The following is a 20,174-nucleotide window of genomic DNA, read 5'->3' as shown; positions in this document are numbered from 1 at the left end:
GGTTCTTACCATCCACTCCTTCACCCCCTCACCCTCTTCTCATACCTCTCTGACTCTGGGAGATATCACTTAACAAAAGCATGGTATTTTAAGTCAATGTCTTCTCTAAAGATGTGTCCAGTTCACAGACTGGACGTCTCTCTCCCCTAGATCCTGCAAACTGGTATCTTCTCCCTGCAAATGGAGACACATTTCTGAATTCCAGCAGAGAGAACATTGTTAAGGTAATTCAGACAAATTTCTCTGATGACACATCTCCCACTCCAGGTGCACCTCCACCCCTTGAAAAGGTTAAAGCCTTTTGGCACTCGCATCTGCTGCTGCCTTTGCGCACCACGAGGCTCCTTCCACCGCAGGGAGGCAGATGCACCACCATTATTTTGATCACCACAGGCCACATTCTGGCATTTCTTTAGTGAGTTCAGTCAACCGGTATTTGTTTTCCCTCCTGCCTTTGAGAAGAAAGAAGACAAAGCTTTCCAAATATTGGCTGGTGTGGAGCCACACGATTGCACTGAGTGCAATGAGGCTTTGCTGTCTCTTTTCAGCTTAACATCTGCCTGCACTCTTTTTGCAGTCACTGACCAAAACCTGTCAACTCCAGACAGTTATTTGGAGTCTCTTGCCTTGTCTAAAGTCTTGACCTCGAATAAATACCACCCTCTCCTCCTCCTTCTTTCCTTCTAAAAAAATTAATGTTAATAAACCTTTGGCACACTCTCATCAGACTCATCAGAGAGAGAACTCATCAGACTGGGGAAATATCTGCTTTAAAGACAATTTGATTGTGCTGGAGTTGGGTTATTTGATTGGACTCTTGTTTTAAACTACAAATCCCCATAGAAAGACAAAAGACTGTAATGAACAGTGAGGTGTCTTCTTCCCAAGCTGATCAGTCATGGAGATAAAAATGTGTAACCAAATCAAATACAAAACTTTCCAACTTCTAACTCTTAGCTTATCTATATGCACTCATTAGTCAGAAGCAGAATTTCTGAAAGCCTGGACTCACTGTACATATTCCAGTTAAAGGCAGCACTTGCTTCTTTTGGCTTGACATATTCACACATTCCCTTCTCGTGGTCTGCCAGCGAATTTCACCAGGCCTCTCTTGCTGCACCAAAGTGACATCACATTCCTTCCTGGGCCATGTCAGCACTGGTCATGAGCAACAGTTAACACACTCCAGAACCAGAGCTCAGCTCCAACCCTTCCCCTGGCCACGGACATTGTGACAGGCTGTGAGGTGGGACAGGAGGGACTTGTGGTTCTCTCATGGAAGAAGCCAAGGGCTGACTTGACTTCACAGTCAATGGCCCAAGCAAATGAAGGGCCTACCTTACTCTCTTTTGGGATTAAGACCTGTGACAGTCCGAGACTCCTGCTGGACTGACCCAGCTTGGTCTGGGGGAGTAACCAGGCAGCAAACCCAGCTATCGGTCACCTTGTAGGGATACAGGATACTCCTGGAGCTGTCTATTTTTCATGTAACTGCACATCTCCTGCTTTTTTGTATCACTCTGCTTCCAGCCTCTATTTTTTTGGAATGGCTTCTTTGTCTTATTTTTTCTTTTCAGCCATGCTGTGCTGTGCCTGCTCTCTAATCAGCATTAGCTAGTCTTCCATTATCAGTTGGCAATGATCCATCACACTCCTCCATTTCAAAAACTGCCCTTGCACCAAAACACCATAAGCACCTAGGAACAGACAAAGCCACTCCTCTCACCTCTGCCTCTGAAGTGGGGGATATACAGAAACTGGTGGCAAGTGACCACCTTGATACTCCACCTTGGCTTTTGACAGCTCCCATCCATGGCCATCCTGAAGCAGAGTGGTTACCCCACTGAGCAAGTGCACAGGAGATTAATGTTTCTGAAGAACAGGAAAAGCCGTTATGGTCATTTACTCTGGCTTCCCCCACAAGCCCGGGAACATCCACCCATTATCCCTGACAGATTCCAAGTAACCATACTCAAGCATGCAGCAGCCACAGCAGCAGCCAGCACTGGCTCCTGGCACACAGACTAATGCCAGGCTGTGTCTGCTGGGGGACTTGGGGAATTCATTGCTGGTCCTGCAACCCTACACTCATGGCAGGGCATCCTCAAGTAAAGGAGCAGTTTTCATTCCTCCCTGTAGTATGTGGGGCATGTACCAGTTCAGACACACACCTCTGGCACTGAGCTCTGCCAGGGACAACTCTGCTCACCCTCAGCTCTGGCCAGGTCTCCCCCTTCCTTTCACAAGTCCTCCCCTAGCCTGACAGTCTCTGCCAGCCTCCAGCAGTAACAGTCCAGCCCAAGCTTTGCCTCCCATTCTGCTCACAGAGAGTTGCACTCCTGCATATGCTCACATGCTCACTCTCCTTTCTTTCTGTCCTTCTTCAAGGCACTCAGATTTTCTTTCTTCCTCACACACCCTTTCATGCTCCACTTCCCTCCCTCTGCCACCAGATCCCTTTGCCCTCCGGTGGATGCACACTGATTCCCCAGAACAATGCAGGCACCCAATCCCCCTCCCTCTGGCAGATGTACTCCTACAAACTTGCTGAACCCATTTACAAGGCTTTAATATTCATAAAAGTCAACCTTAGTCTAAAGAAATGTGCTTGATGACGAAAGTATTTACATTGCAAATCACTTTTAATAGCCCTACGGTAGTCAGCCTGGTGATAAATGCTAATCCATCTATCAGCTCAAAACCAAAATAAACTCAACTCAGAATGGGAGAATCGGAGAGGGAAAAAGCAGCTGGCGACAGTGAGACAGGCTCAGGTCTCTGGTCCATCATTGCCACAGAAGATGGCCATGAGGGCTCCACTCCACAGCTGGTGAGAGGAGTAAAGTGTCCCAAAGGGAGCAGAGGCAGCTGCTCTACCTGCTCTTGGCCAAGCAAGGAGACACCCTTCACTCGCTGGAGTGGATCTGGCATTGCCTGGCAGAGCAAGACAGAGCTGTCTAAATGCCAGGGCAGTAACTCAGACTCCCTGCCCATGCCCAGGGCTGCAGGCAACCCACAGGGTGGTGGCACCTGTAGGTGCGTTTTTGCCCTGTGTGTGCTGCTGGGTGAAACACAGCCACGAGGGATGTGGATCTTTCCCCTGGACCAGTGTCATCACTGTGGGAGATGGAAGAAGGGACAGCACCTTGTAGTTACTTGCCTCTATCCTAATAATTTGCCTTAAGGCATGGGATGGCACATCTGTAAAGGGGCTTAGAACTGTTTAAAAGGTCTGAAATAAATACTGCTTTCAGGCCACATTTGCTTGGAGCCTCCCACACCTGTTCTCTCCATTGAGGAGGTATGGGATCATCTGTGCACAAGTCCTCCTCTTCCCCATCCACACAATCCCCAGAGGAACAGCCCTTTTCCCTCATTCCAGCTGTCCCCAGGGCACATCAGGAACAAAGAGCCCCAGACACAAGTTCTTGCAGGAGTACAGTCACTCATGGGTGCAAGGTGAACCAGATCCCAGACCACGCTGGGATGAAGTCACACTGCGGGGAGTAGGGCAGGAGGATTGCAGAGCCAAGGAGAAACAGGTTTGCTGCTGCCTTCCTAAGAGAGAAGGTGACTGAAGGCACCCAGCCATGCACTGCTGCCTCAGCCAGACCCCAACAGCCATCCAGAGCTACATCTTCTCATGCCTCATGGCATGCCTTGACTGAAGACTGAGGGAAAAAATACTAATGCAGAAGCTCCATTAAGCACAGCTGTTTCCCAGCCTCCCAGGTTGCTTGCAGAAACAACGTAATGAAAGATTCTTTCATTATTTGGAAAAATGTCATTTTTAGCACCAGTGAAGGATGCCAGAACCACAGCCCCAGGGAGGGAGTGACTATGTTTAGCCATGGAGCAGGTGTAGGCCCAGTGGCTGGGGTGATGGTGGCACCAGAGGCCCCCACTTGCCCTGCAGTCTGTGGCAGGGCACAGCCAGGAAAGCAAGTTATAAACACTCTGGCCCATGCAGAGAAGCCAGGTGAGTATGAAAGAGCAGTGACTAAGACAGAAAGCCATCCTGCCTGCCTGGCTGGTCCACAGGCCCACTCACACCAGTCCATAGGCCCATGAGCATCCTTGAAATGCCAAGGGAGAACCAGACAGCTGTGCTCTCAGCCTGGCTGCAAATCGATCAAGCGAGGAGATATGGCAGGTGACACACACTTCTGTCACCTGATGCTACCCTTGGAAAGCTGCCTGTTGGGCACTGCCAGGTGCTTGAGCTCATCATAAAGCAGGAGGGCAGCTGCAACCTGTGCCTGATGCGGCACCTCTGGAGAGAGTTAAACACAACAGCCTGCACCCAGCTTGGTGTGCTGCAATCTCTTCAGTCAATGATCATCTGCTTTTTGTGTTTTAAAAGATTGCTGCTGCTATTTTAAGGTTGCACTCATTTTTGTCACATTTTCCATATAGGCACAACTTCAAATACTTCAATGTTTCGCTGCAGTCCTCACTCTTGCAACTCTTACTTGCTTTCTGGGTAATGGAAGGGGGAAAGTGTTTCTGAATCACTTTTTTATACCTATTATTAAAAAAAAAATAAAAACAGAAAAATAAACCAAAAAACAAAAATTAGGGAAAAAAATGAGGAATGTAAGCTTGCACTGTTCTCCCGTCATTTCTCACATGACACAGAAGAGAGCACATCTTCCCTGTGACTGCTGTGCACATGGGCTGGGTCTGGCCTATGGAGCCAGGAAATTGTGGGAACTCTGTGCCTGTCTGGGGTCATCATGAGCTCCTCAGGGCCCTCTCCCAGGCACTGTCCCACACAGCTTGCTGCCCGGCCATCAGGGAAAAAGCAACCGAGGGCTCAAGCCCCTTTAACAGATTAGTCTAATTAGTTAATTTTCCAATTCACTACTTCATTAATTCATTAATCACTAACCCACCATGCTCACTTATGCCAGCAGTTGCCTTGCTGGCAGTGTGAGCCCAGGATTCCTCCCTGGTGTGGCACGGAGCCCCCAGCAGCCCTGGCCAGTGCCAGAGCCCGCCTGCTGCCGCCTGCCTCCGAAGGCTTTCGGGGTCAGCTGCCCTCCTGACACCTTCTGGCTCAGGTGATCCATGCAAAGCCTTTCCACTGGGCTCTGCAGGACATGCCAGTGGTTCTTGCAGAGGTACAGGAGACAATGTCCACAGGAAATGCTGGTCCTTGGACTACAGGGGTTGGAGCCCCTAAACCTGGCAAACCTCCATGGAGCCAAGGCCACCTTTGGCACATGTAGCCAATCCTGGAGGAGAAACTCATCCCAAATGAGGAGACAAGCTCCAGTCCCACATGGGCACTGGATCACTCAGCCCAGCCTCCTGGTGGTCTTGCCATCCTCCCTGCACTGGGGCGCTGAGGCAAACCCAAGCCTCTCTGGGGGCTTCCCTGCAGCCCCCCAGGATTCTCCACTGCCGGGGCAGAGAGCCAGCAGCCCTGCAGCGCAATCGCCCCGCCATCAGATCTGCTTCACTGAGCAGCTTGGCAGAGCCTGCCTTCTAAAACACAGGCAGTCTAATAAATGCACTCCCTGGTTAAATGTATCTTTTAAAAAAGAGCATTTCCCTCGGTTTGAGGTAATCGCTGGCACTGCTGGGGGACTAAGAGCTCTGTGTGTGCATCTCACTGCAGGCAGCTCAGCTCTGATCCTCACATGGACAGAATATGTGCTCCCCACAGGCACATTTACCTCACATAGATGCCTCACTAAAGTTAATGCTACCTACAGTGTCGTTCGCAGGGAAGGAAACCAAGAGGAACATAGCAAGTGTGCAAAATCCACAGCAGGTGAAGAACAGTCAGCAGTTCCTGTGTCAAGAAAGCATTTAGTACAGCCAGAATGAAGCAGATCCTTACTTTCCCAAGAAAGATGCTGCCCCTGCCCTGCATTTCCCTGTGCCTGACAGGGACCTGGCACCAGCGCGGAGGAAAGTACAAGGCTATGGGTCACTTGTCTTCACCCTGTGGGCACCAAGCGTGTTGTCGGGCAGCCCCCCAGCACTGACACCTCTCACACAGGAGGCTGTCCATCCTCTCACCCCTTTTGCCCAGCCTCTGCCCACTGAAGTTTACCCTGGGCAGAAGAGCCCACCGTGGGCTGGCCATGGGTACCAAACTGCCATGCACTGCAGGGATGAAGGCAGCCTGCTGCCATTGGGGTTTTGCATTCACTCCACAGGTCTGTACCCCCACACCCAGCCCCAGCACTCATCAAGGAGACTTCACCACCTCAAGCCAAGCCAAAAACATGGCTAAAAGTATTTTGTTATGGCAAGAGGCCATATTTCAAGGCAGAGCCGGGGACAGAGGAGGCTCGAGGCTGCAAGATGCAGGAGCTCTGTTCTCTGATGGCCAAGCTAATAACCCTGTATTAAATTACAAGCCTGGGTTCAGTTGTGGTTGTTTTGTTTTTGTTGGGTTTTTTGTAAGCTGTCTGTTTAGATTTATCAGCCTAATTCCTGATACTGCCTTGTCGGACATCATTACGATAATCTCACTACCGTGTCTGCCAGGGAATTGGGAGGCGAGCAGGAGGCGGCTGCAGAGCAGGGGAGTGGTGGGGCCTGGGTTCCTGCAAGGGACAGCCCCAGGAACACTCACCCCAGGGCTGGGGATCCTAGGGAAGGTGGAGGCACAAGCCCCCTCAACAGGACTCAAAAGTCAAAGAGAGCAAGCTCACACTGAGGGACAAGGGATCCAGTCTCCAGCCAGGCAGCTCCCCGTCTCTCCAGCCAATCTGAGAGAGAGAAAGAGACGCCTCAGGAAAAGGGGAGGGGGCACGCAGAAAAACCTGGAGGATGTGGGCAAGTTGGAAACGAGCAGCCTCTGGTTTGGCACTGATCCCTCCCCTTAATTCACAGTAATTTTATCATTAATTTAAATAAGGCCTCAGGGCAGAGAGCACAAGAGGAAGAAGGCAGGAGGCTGCTAGCGCAGCTCTGTCCCTCCATCCTTCCATGCTGCAGCTCTTCTCTGCTCTGTGGGTGCTCCCTTGCACACACACACAGGTGTATTCACACCTGCACACACAGCTAGAGTAGTCTGGGCTGAAGAGCTGTCTGGGGCAGGGATTTGGAGCTTTGGGATATTTTGGGCATGACATAGAGCAAAGGTGCCCCTGAGAGCCTATTCACCCACATGAAGCATCCCCCTTTCCACTGGGCTGGGCCTGGGGGAGCCACAGGTTGGAGGTAACTAATCACATCAGCAAAACAAATAAAAATTCCAGCCCAGCCTGGAGTTTTTGTTAATGAAAATGAGCCTGTGATGGGAGGTAATTTCCAGCCCCTGGGTGATTCAGCTGGAAGATGGAGCTGCAGATGGGGATGAGTCTAGGCAGCCAGGCAGAGTCAGAGCCCAGTCAGGGACCTGAGCCCCTTCCAAGAGGGGATTGGACATGTGGCCTTGAAACCTGGAATGTGAGGAGAGGAGCTGTCAACACCTCCAGAGAGAAAGTGCTTCCAACTGCCTCGCTGGAGATGCAGTGTTACCAGTCACTGTCCCTCAGGGGGGAACTGGCTGAGGTCACCAGAGGAGAGGGGGGATCTTCAGACCCCATTTCACAGCACTCCTATCCCCAAGCTCTGGCTGTATCTTTTCCAGATGCAGGTCCATGCAGCTCCTTGGTTGAACCACCCTTATCCAGCTCCTCCAGTCTCCCTTCAAGCACCCACCTGGGCAGTTGCTCACACCAGTACTGCTCTCCCCCAGCTCTTGTGGTGTGCCAGCATCCCCCAGTACTGCTGGGAAGTGGGATGACAGGCATTCCCATAGCACAATGAAAAAACTAGGATCTCCTCTTGCTACTGTAAAGTGAGAAAATCTATATTCATTTTCAGAGCTGAGTGAGAGCAACACATTTTGAGGGTGAATTTTCTTATCAGGAATACCACACTCTGATGAGCTTAATTAATTCATACACATTTGATTGTCTGACCCTAAATATGACTGAAATTTAAAGAAGCATTATTGTAGTGATGGTATTTCAAAAGAGGAAAGTAAGCAGCTGTAGTCTTATTTGTTTGAAAAGTAAAACTATTTAATGAAAATTTACTTTTTTTCACCTGTTCAAGGCCTGAGGCCTGGCCTGGAAACCTTGCAGCATCCCTGGCATAGAAGTCAAGACCTCTCCCATCTTAGCTGTGGAGCAGGAGCTCATCAGCCTTGTGAGGAAGGCTGCGTGAGAACACTTGCAGCACACAGAGCCTGTCTAGAGAGTGCAAGCAAAGCAGTGCTTAATAAATTTCCTCCAAACAGCTGAAGATGCCAGCAGGAAGGAACAACCTTTTGGGACTGCAAAGGGTTCGCACTAAACCAGTGGGGCTGCAAGTGGGGTCAGGGCAGCTGGAGCAATAAACCCCATGCTCCTGCCAGGCTCAAAGGGCTTTTCTAACTGTTTCCCAAAGGATGAGACCTGTTGCATCTCCAACCATCCCTACAGCAGTAGCTGCCAATGCCTCGGGGAGACCCAACCAGAACCAGCCCACAGCTGCCATGCACCAGCCCTCCCTGGTCCCTCAGCTGGGCCAGCCTTCCCACACTGGGCACGGATCACAGTGCCTCCATCCATCACCTCCCCAATGAATTGAGGCAGATGTGTCACTGGCCAAAGTGTTACTGCCAGCCCCGAGCTGGCATGCTTCAAATAGCTGCGCACTGCGATACAAATTGTACTTTGATGAGGTACATTAGGCCATCTGGACAGCCTTAAACAGCCTTGATGAAAACAGAGCAAGGGCTGCTCGAGGTGGGAGGAACCTCAGCAGTTTGGGGGCTGTTCACTGTTCCTTAAGCTAACATTTGTGCAGGCAGTGGGGCTGGGGCTGGCAGCATTGAGGAGTTCTGTGCAGGGTGGGTCTGCCCAAAGCAGAGCTTCAAATGACCAACAAGTGACCCCCGTGGTGGTGTGGGCATGATATGGGCACTCAAAGCCTGGATGTGCTCTTGTCCACCAGAGCCCACAAATCTACACCACCCTGGGGTGTCCCTGTGGATGGATCTGAATCCTGGCAAGCATCAAGAACACCCCGCTCCCATTAGTCCCATTAACTTTGTGGGAAGCAGTGCTCCTAGGAAGGAAAGCCCATGCTTTTTAATGAGCATAATAAGATAAATCATGCTCCAGAGGGGGAGGAAAAAAAAATGCACGAGATGGTTGCTAGAGAAAATCACCTAGGCAGGGGTAAGAGCCAAAGGGCAGGGAAGGAAACAGGGGACAGAAACCTGAAGAAATCCAGGAGGAAGGTGGTCCTGTCCTGCTGAACTCTGCAGGAACTGACAGCACTGAGGCGGGGAGCAGCACGTGGGACCTGGATGAGAATTCTGCTCAGAGGTGGTTTTCTGACTGCTGGTATCCCTGAGCTGGCTCTTTTGTGGCACCTTGGAGTCCTGGTGGGGTTTTAGCTAAGCAATTTCTCAAGTTTAATTCCAAAGTAACTTGTAGGGAATGGGCTCAGTCCCTCTGCAGGACAGGCCCTAGTGGTGCTGTGGGTGCCCTGACCTTTACCTGGCTGCTGGTGCCGTGCAGCCCTGGCTCACTGCTGCGACCTACATTCTGCCCCCCCAAACATAGGGCCTTGCACTTAGTTGCATTAAACCCACAGAGCGCTGCATAGGGCTCATTTCCCATCAGGCTGTCAGGAAGTATCATGTCAAATACCTTACAGGAGCCTAAGCATATTATACCAACACAGCTACCTTTGTCAACCAAATCTGAGACCTCATCAAAAAGCAATGCTGGGCTTAGCCATCCTCAGCGCCTCCCTGAGCAAACCCATCTCCAGGGCTTCTCCTGGGTCACTGCACCCCGAACGCTGCCAAGCACTCAGCCCGGGGCTGCAGGTCTGCAGGAGCAGCCCCAACCCCCCTACCAACAGCCAGCAGAGCTTGCGTGACACTGAAATAAAGAGTTAGTGGAGCAAAATCTTTACTCCCACATTGTGGGTGGGAAAGGTTGGGTGCAGGGCAGCACCTTGTGCTGGGTTACCGCTGCTTTTGCATGCTCAGCTCTCATCCTCCTTGACTGGGACCCATGGCCCAGGTGCTCCCTATTCATGAAAAAACCTTGTCCTTCTCAGTTATCACTTCTCCTTGCCAGTCACACTAGATAGCAGAGGCCTAAAGCTGCTGTTTAATAGCTGTGCTTTTCCCCTCCCTCAGCAATGCAGCAGGACCAGCCTCGGTCCCTCCCTAAATAATTGTTTTAATTAGCATTTCCTTTGATGTAGGTGATTAACAGAGGGCTGCTGGCAGGGCTTCCATGGGAACTTTTGTGGTGGGCAGGCAGATAAGTACAGCCCTCTGTACCACTGTAGCACTTAAACGTTTTAGTATCAGCCTCCCCAGCAGCAGCCAGTCAGTCTTCATTAGCCCCTCTGAGCCTTTTCTAATTCTGCCAGAGGCAAGGGGAAGGAGTTTATGGCCCCTGCCCAAGCGTGGACCCTTGGGTTGGGTATGGCCCTGTCTAACTGGATGAGCAAACCCAGAGGTAATGACCCCCAGGGAAAGGGCAGAGCCACAGCCACAACATCCTGGGGGAGTTTGACAAGGATGGGGAACGAGAGAAGCTGGGCTTGGGTATCAGCCAGCAAAGGGCTCTCAGCAGTGTCTGGCCAGCAGCCAGCAACCACCACTTACTCATCCCCCCATCCCCATAGTCTGCAGTGAAAACAGATAATCTGCAAATTAAAGTTTCCCTGCAGATGGGTGGCAGTGCCCCACGCTGTGCTGGAGAAGGGACTGGAGTCCATCTGCCATCAGAGCCAGCTCCTGATCCTATCAGGCTATTACTGCATTATTGAACTGGGGATTGAGGGACAAGCTTTAATAGCTGTGATGGTATCAGAGGTCCAGCATTAAACTCCAGGAAAAGGCCATGAAGATGAACCTAAGAAATAGAAAGAACCAAGCCTAAATTACCACATCTCATGTTTTTGCAGTGTCTGCTATTTACCCCAGCCTCTGTGAAACTGAAGAGCTCCTACCTGAAGACCAGGGAGCTTCAGGTGTTTCCTGAGCTTGGAAAGAGCAAAGACCAACTCCACCAGCCAAGCTGAAGCAGGGCAGGATGCAAGGACAGAAAGGCAAACCTCAGCAGCTGCCAGAATCCCCGTGCCTGCCTGAAGCTCACTGGCTGGCCAGCCACAGCTGGAGTGAAGGCTCAGTGGGGTGGCAGAGACCAGCTGCAACTCTCCACCTACACAGTGGTCCAGTTTCAGCAACAGATCCTCCTGGAGACTTCTATGTCTGGCTGCCTTTTCCAGCGGTGGCATTTGCTCCCTGCTGTGCTCACATCTCCCATTGCTCACACTTTGCCTGTCTTCCTGAGTTATTTGAGCTGCTCGCATGGGACCCCTGGTGCCTCCCCTGTGGCACCACTGAGCTGAAGGAGGCTGGCCTACATTGGCAGGCAAGACCCTGGCACAGAAGGCGGATGCTTGGAGAACAAGCAGCAGCATATTGATTTTCAGCATATTGATTTTCAGCATATTGATTTTCAGATGAGAGGCGAAGGGAAAGCCTCACAGCGTCCCCTCTGGGATGCTGGCTCCTGGCAGAAAGAGCTGATGCCCAGGGCCAGCGTCCCAGGGAAGACAGCTTGATCCCTGCCAGCTCCTGCCGGTGTCACATGCCATCAACAACTGCTTGAAAGGCAAAACAAAGAGGAGCCGAGGGAGCTCACTGGGAGCAGATGAGAGGCACTTCTGCTCGAGATGCTGTGGGGAAAACAAATCCTCGTGCTCAGCAGAATGCACGGAGTGCCTGAAGGGGCTTCCTGCCTGTTACCACGGCAGGAGCCAGGCAGGCAAGGGGGAGAGGCCTCTGCTCCTGGGATGAGGGGGAGAAGGACACAGGCATTAATTGGCTGGCAGAGAGTGGCAGCTGGAAAGACTGCTTTGCTTTCCAGCTCCCTCCTGTGCTGAGGGCAGAAGTGGCAATGACATGACATCTATGCACTGCACACCGAGATCCCAATTAGTGGTGGATGGCTCATATGCTGCACACTTTAATTAATTTGCCTTTTCCTGTTGAAGAATAAGTTCTCTGACAGACTCACACTGAGCAGAGAGGGCAACTGCTCCCTAGCCAGCAGCCTGGCCAGCAACTGGAGGAACCAGTTATGGGGCTTGGCTTTGGCAACAGTAATAATGGGACACTCTCCACACACCCAGCTCTGAGCAGGTCCCTGCCTCTCCTTCTTGCCCAAGCACATCTCCTGGTCGTCACATAGAGCTGGGGTCCCAGCACCACCCAGTTACAAGGTCAACCCACAGCAGCCACATGTGGGGTGGAGCTTCTGTGGGGGATCAAATAGAAGTACTTGGAGATGGAGCACTAGATAAGCCAAGGAGTGAGGCTAGAAAACCCAGGACTTACAGGGACCAACAGGCATCACCACACCACTGTACCACCTGCCACGGCTTCAGCAACTTCTCTGGGATCCCAGGTCTCCCTCCAGGCAGTGCTCACCCTCTGATGTGGTCCCAGGCCCAGGAATGCCAGAGCATTCACTGGCTACAGCAGCGCCCATGCAGGTTTCCATCTGTGGAGGATTCATAGAAAAAGTCTCCTTCCAGCACGGAAGCTTCAACCACTACCTCCTCCCACTGCCCCAGGTTTCTGGCACATTCTCCCTTCCTAGCTAACTCAAATAATCTTCTATCATCAGCTGTTCCCCTCCTCTTTCAGCTCATTAGGGCTTTTAGAGAGCTCCTACTGAACCCAACCAACCCACCATTAACCTCATTCCATGTCAAGAAATGGCTCTTACTTTTGACTCTAATTCCCACACCTTCTATCTCCAGGAGGACTCTACCCCTCACCCTTGAGGTGACTAAGTTTCTTTAATAGCCTCTTGTGAGGGACTTTATCAAAAGAGCCTTTTGAAAGCTAAATAAAATTCTCTGCACTGTATTTCTCCTTTCCCCAGGATTTTGTTAGCACATTTAAAGGCTCCTGACAGTCTATGGCTGAGAAAAGCTTTCACTTTTTAAGATTATTTCCTGCTCCTACGCAGCAAAGCTCTCACTTTGCCTCCTAAATTGGGCCACCAAGTACGCATAACTCTGGTTTGGTTTCCTGCTCTTGTTGTATTTCCATGTTGCTCCTGGCACTGGCATTTGCCTCAGTGCTGCACTGTCACATTGCACTGAGCAGGTAAAGTTACAAGGCTTGGGGGAGGAGCCGTGAGCTGCTGTGGTGCTGTCCCTGGCATGGCAATCCCACTGCCTGCTGTTCTATGCAGAGCTCCAGGCCTCAGGTCACAACGCAGATTCAGGGGTGCTGCTTGAGGATACAATTACATCAACCCTGCCTGAAACAACTGAGGAAAACTGCTGGGCTGGAGTAGGGTAGTCCAAAGCAGATAAAGAGTTTTGTCCCACAAGAAGCATGGGAGGGATAATAAATAAACTGCATTGGGCTGGGTGTGGTGAGCCCATTGCATAAGTGGGCTCAATTTTCCCTCCTGTCCCCTCCAATTCTCACCCATTTATCCACATAGCTCCATCAGGTCTCAGGCAGGGATAATCTGAGCTTTCCTAGGTCTGAAACTCCAAAGAAAAACACTGCTCTCTGTACCCATAAGCCCATCACCACTGAGGGCACCTGCTCAGTTGTGTAGCAACACAGGTCATCTACAAAGCATGTCCAAGGCAGCACCAGAAGATTAAGCCTGTCCACACCCACTTAAAGCCTATAGGAACACAGGCTGCAGTCAAGCTCAACTGTTAGCAGCCTTTTCCCCAGAGATGCAAAGCTGCCTGCTCTGACCAGGCCTCCACTCTTACCTCATCAGGAAGAGCATCCCCTTCAAGTCTTGAATGGAAAAGTGCTTCAGAGCTTCAGAGATGTCCCACGTCAATGGCAAAGACAGCAGCTGTGGTTTGCTCTGGCTCCCACTGGAGCTCACCCCCCTGTTCTGCCACAGTCTCCAGTGGGGGCAGGTCTGGACCAAGGGGAAGCCATCAGCAGACTTCAGGCCTCTGCACAGCAGCCTGGCCAGAGTGCCCAGCAACAGTGCACACCAGGCTTCGAGAGTCTGCCAACACCAGAGTGAGGCAGGCCAGAAGACACTTCTCCAACTGAGATGGAAATTTTTCTGTACATAGCTTGGCTCATTCTGAAAATGGATATCTATAAATGCTCTGCAACACATCTACCAAGAATGGGCCTCAAGATTCTTCCAGGAATCATGCAGGGAGAGGGAAGAAGTGACGTCAGGTTGTGCTGAAGCATTTCTTTTTCCAGGTCCTGTTTTTATTTGTTTTCAAGCAGAGCAATAAACAGGTCTGTCTAGACCTGCACTGCCCTGTCTGTCCATCTGAGACATAGCTCTTCTGGCTCCCAACTGCCAGCACATCCTCAGGCCCCTCCATAGTAAAGCAATACAGGGATGCATGAAATCTTCCTTGCCACACAAGGGAATCCCATTTATCAGGCTGCTCTCCTGTCAGATCAGGGACGTGGTTGGCTTGGGGCAGGTTTTAGAGCCTCATTAACACTCAGCAATGAGGCCTGGCAGCAGCTGATTTGATTTAAGGTTCATCTCCAGGCTGTGATTTAAGGGAAGATTTGCTTAATGTTCTCTAACAGACTCTTTTGACTGGGAGCTTGAGTGCTGCCTAATGACAGACTTATTTATTGTAATGTCTTAGCAGCACAGAATCTAGAGGAGCTGGGCAGGAGCACAGCAGCTGCTGGCAGGTGCTCAGACAGCACTGGAAACATCCCTCACACCACAGTGGTAACAGAGGAGTGTGTGCATTCCTCTATCCAGAACAGCCAGATACTGCAACCCTCTTCTGCATCAAGGGGTCAGCAAGACAGATCACCCTCTGCTTGCCCAAGATGATCAGTGCTGCACCTCTACATACCTTTTTATGCAGGATAGGTGAAATGCTCTTCTTTCTCCTTACTGCAGCACTTGAATAATGGGAAATGCAGAAGTGCCTGCTCATCTCCAGACTGGTTAAAATGCAATTTGCAAGCAAGACTCCCAAATGCACCTCCCTATTTCCCAGTTTTGGACTTTCAACTCACAGGCTGAGTCTGCTTTCCTACGGGGAAGGGGGTGGTCATCATCTGACATTTGTATGCTGCCTAGAGCTTCTGAGATAGATGTATCTATCCCCAAGGCCAAAGACAGAGACAACCATCACACAAATGAAGACAGGAGGTCAAGCAAGGGTTTGTCATATTTTAATGACATTGATCTTTGGTGTTTCCCTCGTTAGCACTCACACTCTCCCCATACTTCCTCCATAAGCCTGCTAGGGATGGAGAGTTACAAACGAAAAGGAAAATCACATTTGAGACTAAAAACAAAGTATCAGAGCCTTGACTTCTCCACTAGAAACTACATGTACAAGGTCAAGATTTCACATGCAACACCTTACATCACAGATCCATACCTCACACCCTGGCCTGGAGCTGAAAAGAGACTTCCTGCCCCCTGTCAAGGAGGTGCAGCTCAGTCCTGGCACCATGAAACCACTGGGGTGGCTCAATCATGTCAATATTGGCACAGCTTAGAACATCCTTATGTGAACTGCATCCTGATTAGAGAGCAGTAGCCCTTGTCCCTCTACCCATCCATACAGCATCTCTGCTTCGGTTCCTGCCAAGTCCTAAACTAACTCTAAAAAGGAAAGATTCCACCTGTGAGCATATCCTGAGCCATGCATGTTCTGGTGAAGCCCAGTTCTTCCCAGAAAAACATAGCATAGGCAGGACTGGTCTCAGAACACCACACTCTGGGGGAGCAGTGCTGTGCTATGGAGAGGGACTGTGGCCTGGAAGACTCCTCCACTCCAGCAACAGCGCTGGAGCATCACACCTGGGTTTGCCCAGTACTGCCTGTCTCCAGAAGGATGCTGCAGGCCCCCTTCCCTTTCTTCACTCTAGTGATCAGCTCCATGGGTATAAAAGGGCAGGAAAAAGGAAAGGAAAAAGGCTTTACAGAGGATGACACCAAGTTGCAGGGCTTAGCTCAGGGGATGCCATGGGGCTTCAAAATTTGGCTGATGTGCAGCAAGGGTGTTTTGTATTCCTGTTAACTCTTCAGCAGTGGGAATGTTGGATGCTAAGTATGCTTTCTTCCCCATGGCTTCCCTTGCAATTCTTATCCCTTCCCCCACCACCCAGGACAGAGAAGCCCTCTGAACCACCAGCATCCTGTTAGAGCCACCCATCCCTGCTCTTCCAGCTCCTGGCCAGCTGTGAGGTACAGGTCTCTGCTGAGCAGTACAAGGGTAGCACCAACACACAATTCAACCTCTACCTGTTCCGTGACTCCCCACTGGTGCTGTCATTACTATAGAAGTTGGTACTGTCAGGAAGATGGTTATTGTTAGTTAGGTCACTGTATTCAATTGGTCCCTCGGTGTCCATGGAGGACTGGGCCTGCTCAGGCAGATCCAGGTCACCAGCGCTTTGTCCGTCGCTCCCACTAGGGGCTGTCCGCAGGCTCGGGCCACGCTCCGGCAGCTGCACAGATTCTGACAGGATCCGTCCCTCCAGCTCTGTGCCCAGCTGCTGAGAGGTGGGCTGCTGTGCTGACGTGCCCTCAGCCCCAGTGGGCTCTGTGCCAGTCTGAGAGCTGCGGTGGATCCGGTGGCTCACAATGATGTTGTTGCCAAAGCCGCCCATGGACGCCATGGTGGTGCTCTGCTCCCGCTGAACCACAGCAGTCATGCCACCTTCTGCCATCAGCCTTTGGATCCTGCTCAGGGCATCCTCCCCACTGGCCCCATATTCTGGACCTTCACCTGCAAAAGAAAGCAGAAGCAACTCTGGTGCACAAGGCGAACTACAACACAAAAGAAAGCATGCTGAGTAGTTGCATCATGCAGTGTGCATGTGCTGGGACAGAAGATAGGTTCTATTCCAGACAGAGCCTAGTATTTTATTTCCATAACTTTCCACGGTTAAGTGTCAAACAAAGGCACTGAATTCTGTCAAGAAAACCTTGGTCACTTCCACAGGTAACCCTCAGAGACCTACATGTGCAAGCCTTGGAAAAGCAGCTCTTATCTAGCCATAAAGATGGGGGAAACAGTAGTAGTCAAAGAGGCAGGATGCTTTATCACAGCTGTAGAGACAATCCTACCAGCCCCATGGGGACAGGATGAGAAACCTCAGTTTGCACTGCAATAAACCAAACATTTCACCATGGTGTTAAAGAACCCCATGGCTACTCCTACTTCACCTGTATGAGAAGTAGGCAGATGACACACTGCCAATGTCCCCAGTGTCAATCTAGGGAGGACACAAGCTGGCCAACAGCAGACAGCAGCTACAGAACATGGCCTTCCACATTAGCTTCGATCAAGTGTGTAGGCTTCTGCTCCCCTTGACTGATATCTTTCAAGGAATACAAAAAAACATCTCAAGACCTACAGTCTTTGTCTACTCTTATCTCTGAGACTTCCCTTTATAGTCAGGCTGTAGTGAGCTGTGAGAGAACCATCGTCAGATACCTTGGTTGTTCAAGATTACTTCAGGAGAACAAAATCTCACCAAAGAATTGTCCATGTAGGAGATTAAATTACCATGACAGGGAAGTTCATCCCAGTTCAGTTTCTCAACACGCTCCTTTTGCTACAAACCCTACCCGGAGCATTTGGGGAGAACAATCTGTAATAATAAACTGCTAGAAACATTTCACAGTAGGATCTTGCTGATTCTTATTAAAGAAATAAATCTCACTCCCACCTCTATGAAGCTATCACAGTGCTGATTTGAGGAGAAAGCCGTGAGCTCTCCTGGCACCAAGGAAATGAACACAAATGTCAACAAGGCTAGATGTAGGGAGGAGTTAAAACACAATAAAAACAAAAATGCCACACTGACTAGGAAAACAAAAACACTTGGGGCTGTGAAGCTTAATATCTTAATCCATTATTTGGATGAGGGGATTCTAGTGCACCCTCAGTAAGTTCGCAGTTGACAGTAAGTTGGTTGGGAGTGTTGATATGCTGGAAGGTAGAAAGGGTCTGAGGAGGGATCTGGACACGCTGGGTCAAGGGCAAAGATCAATTGCATGAGGTTCAACAAGATGCCCTTGAGTCACAACAGTCCCAGGCAGCACTATAGCTGGGGGAAGAGTGGCTGGAAAGCTGCACAGCAGAAAAGGACCTGGGGGTGCTGGTCAACAGTGGCTGAGCATGATCCAGTCTGTGTCCAGGTGGCCGAGAAGGCCAATGGCATGATGGCCTGTATCAGCAACAGTGTGGCCAGCAGGACCAGGGCAGTGACTGTCTCCCTCTACTCAGCACTAGTGAGGCCACGCCTTGAACTCCATGCCCAGTTTTGGGTCCCTCACAAGAAGAAAGGTCATTGAAGTACTGGAGCACATCCAGAGAAGGGCAATTATGCTGGTAGAGAGTCTGGAGCACACATCATAAGAAGAGCAGCTGAGGGAGCTAGGGTTGTTTAGCCTGGAGAAAAGGAGGCTCAGGGGAGACCTTATTACTCCCTACAATTACCTGTAGGGAGGTGCAGCCAATCTCTTCTCCCAGTTAACCAGCAACCAGATAAGAGGAAACTGGCCTCAAGATGCACCAGGGGAGGTTCAGGGTGGACATTAGGAAGAATTTTTTTCATTGAGATGGTGGTTACTCATTTTAACTGCCTAGGGAAGTGGTGGAGTCACAATTCCTGGAACTATTCAAGAAATGACTGACCATGGCAATTAGTGCTATAGTTTAGTTATATAGTGGTGCTCAGTCAAAGGTTGGACTTGATGATCTTGGAGATGTTCTCCAACCTAAATGATTGGATGATCATGTATCCAGCATGAGAACTAACATATTCAGCCAAGTCCACGCCATGCCACTCGAGAGACATCATGCAGTCAGTGACAGCTTATTCCCTTTTCTCATGGGCTCAGTGGTACTTGCATCAAGCACTGCCAGCGTCCCCCACCACAGGACACAGTTAATTTCATCCTCAAGTATTCTGCTGACATATTGCCCTCCTGCAGAAATACTATGGACATTAAGACCAATTTACATCTCACCAGTAGTATAAGCAGGTTCCTGCTAGGAGCACAATAAACCTGCTAAATGCACTATACCTAGCCCCTCAGTAAGAGCACCAGTGGGACCACAGAGACACCTGTAACCACATGACAATCTGCAGTACAGCCTAAGAGGAGTGAGCAAGAATACCCCCTGGACAGAGCCTGACCCACAACTCTAGCAGAGAAATCCTATTCAGGATGTGACTGATAATTAGTATGTGGCTGATGCATAAGCTAGGAACTTGACTGACCAGTACAAAGACTGAGGACAGAGGCAGCTATTATACTGGAAAACTCCAGTGTGAAAAACATGCATGCCAAGGAATATTGAAACATTAATCATGAGCAGAACTAAGTGGAAGGTTTGAGAAGCATGGTTTTGGATTCAGTCATCACTTCCCTCTGAGGGCATAGTTGTACTTCATTACCAACCATCTGGCCAGGCTGGAGAGGAAGCTTAAGAAAGCCAAGATTTGCAGCCTGGTCTAGAGACATGCCAGACAGGCCTATCTACACAACTCCTGAAACAGCAGGTACCATGCCCTTGATAGACCACTTACTATAAACGAGTCCAATACAGAAGCACTGGAAGAGCAAAACAGCAAGGACTCCCAGCCAGTCAATGCTCCTCAGCATTACAAACATGTGCTTCACCACAGCACCCCTTGCTCTTCCCTGCCCCTACATTACCATATGCCATGGCTGAATTTCCAATTGAAGCATCTACTTGCTCAGAAGACAGGCAAGGGCTGATGCCACAGCAGGAATCAGCAAGGCATGAGCCTTCAGATCCCAGAGATACAGCAATGTTGGAAATTCTCAGCTCATCAAGAGCCAGAAGTGAGCCTCACCATTCAAGCAGCCAACAAACACCTCTGCTTTGGGGACTGTGGGGATTGTCCTCCCCTTTTCCTCTCAGGTTTCAACAATGACTTTGGCTGACTAGTTCAGAGCAAAGCTTGCTGTGCCATTTGCCTTGAGCTGAGCTACAGCACAGATTCACACACAGACCGTTTCTACTGCCTGGTGACTCCCACACACATTCTTTCACCAGGCTGCCAGTGCAGACTACATTAGTATTCAGAGCAAGTGAAATAAGCTGACTTCCATTTGGTGAAGGTTCAGGGTGGGCACACAGGCACTTACCCAAAACAACAGCAA

General features: G+C 50.3%; 1 protein-coding gene across 3 annotated transcripts in view; it reads right to left on the bottom strand.

The window, feature by feature from the left end:
- Positions 1-15,174: 15,174 nt before the first annotated feature.
- The window catches only part of AMBRA1 (autophagy and beclin 1 regulator 1), a 124,489-nt gene continuing 119,489 nt past the window's right edge, over positions 15,175-20,174 (bottom strand). For all 3 annotated transcript variants that reach the window (XM_030274256.4, XM_030274257.4, XM_072929950.1), the window contains one exon: positions 15,175-16,758. In XM_030274256.4, coding sequence (XP_030130116.4) covers positions 16,268-16,758 — 491 coding nt within the window. In that variant the 3' untranslated portion in view covers positions 15,175-16,267. The remainder of the gene's footprint in view (positions 16,759-20,174) is intronic.

The sequence above is a fragment of the Taeniopygia guttata genome, chromosome 5 (assembly GCF_048771995.1).
Source record: "Taeniopygia guttata chromosome 5, bTaeGut7.mat, whole genome shotgun sequence".
Taxonomy (NCBI): Eukaryota; Metazoa; Chordata; class Aves; order Passeriformes; family Estrildidae; genus Taeniopygia; species Taeniopygia guttata.
This window is presented reverse-complemented; position numbering and strand designations above follow the sequence as displayed.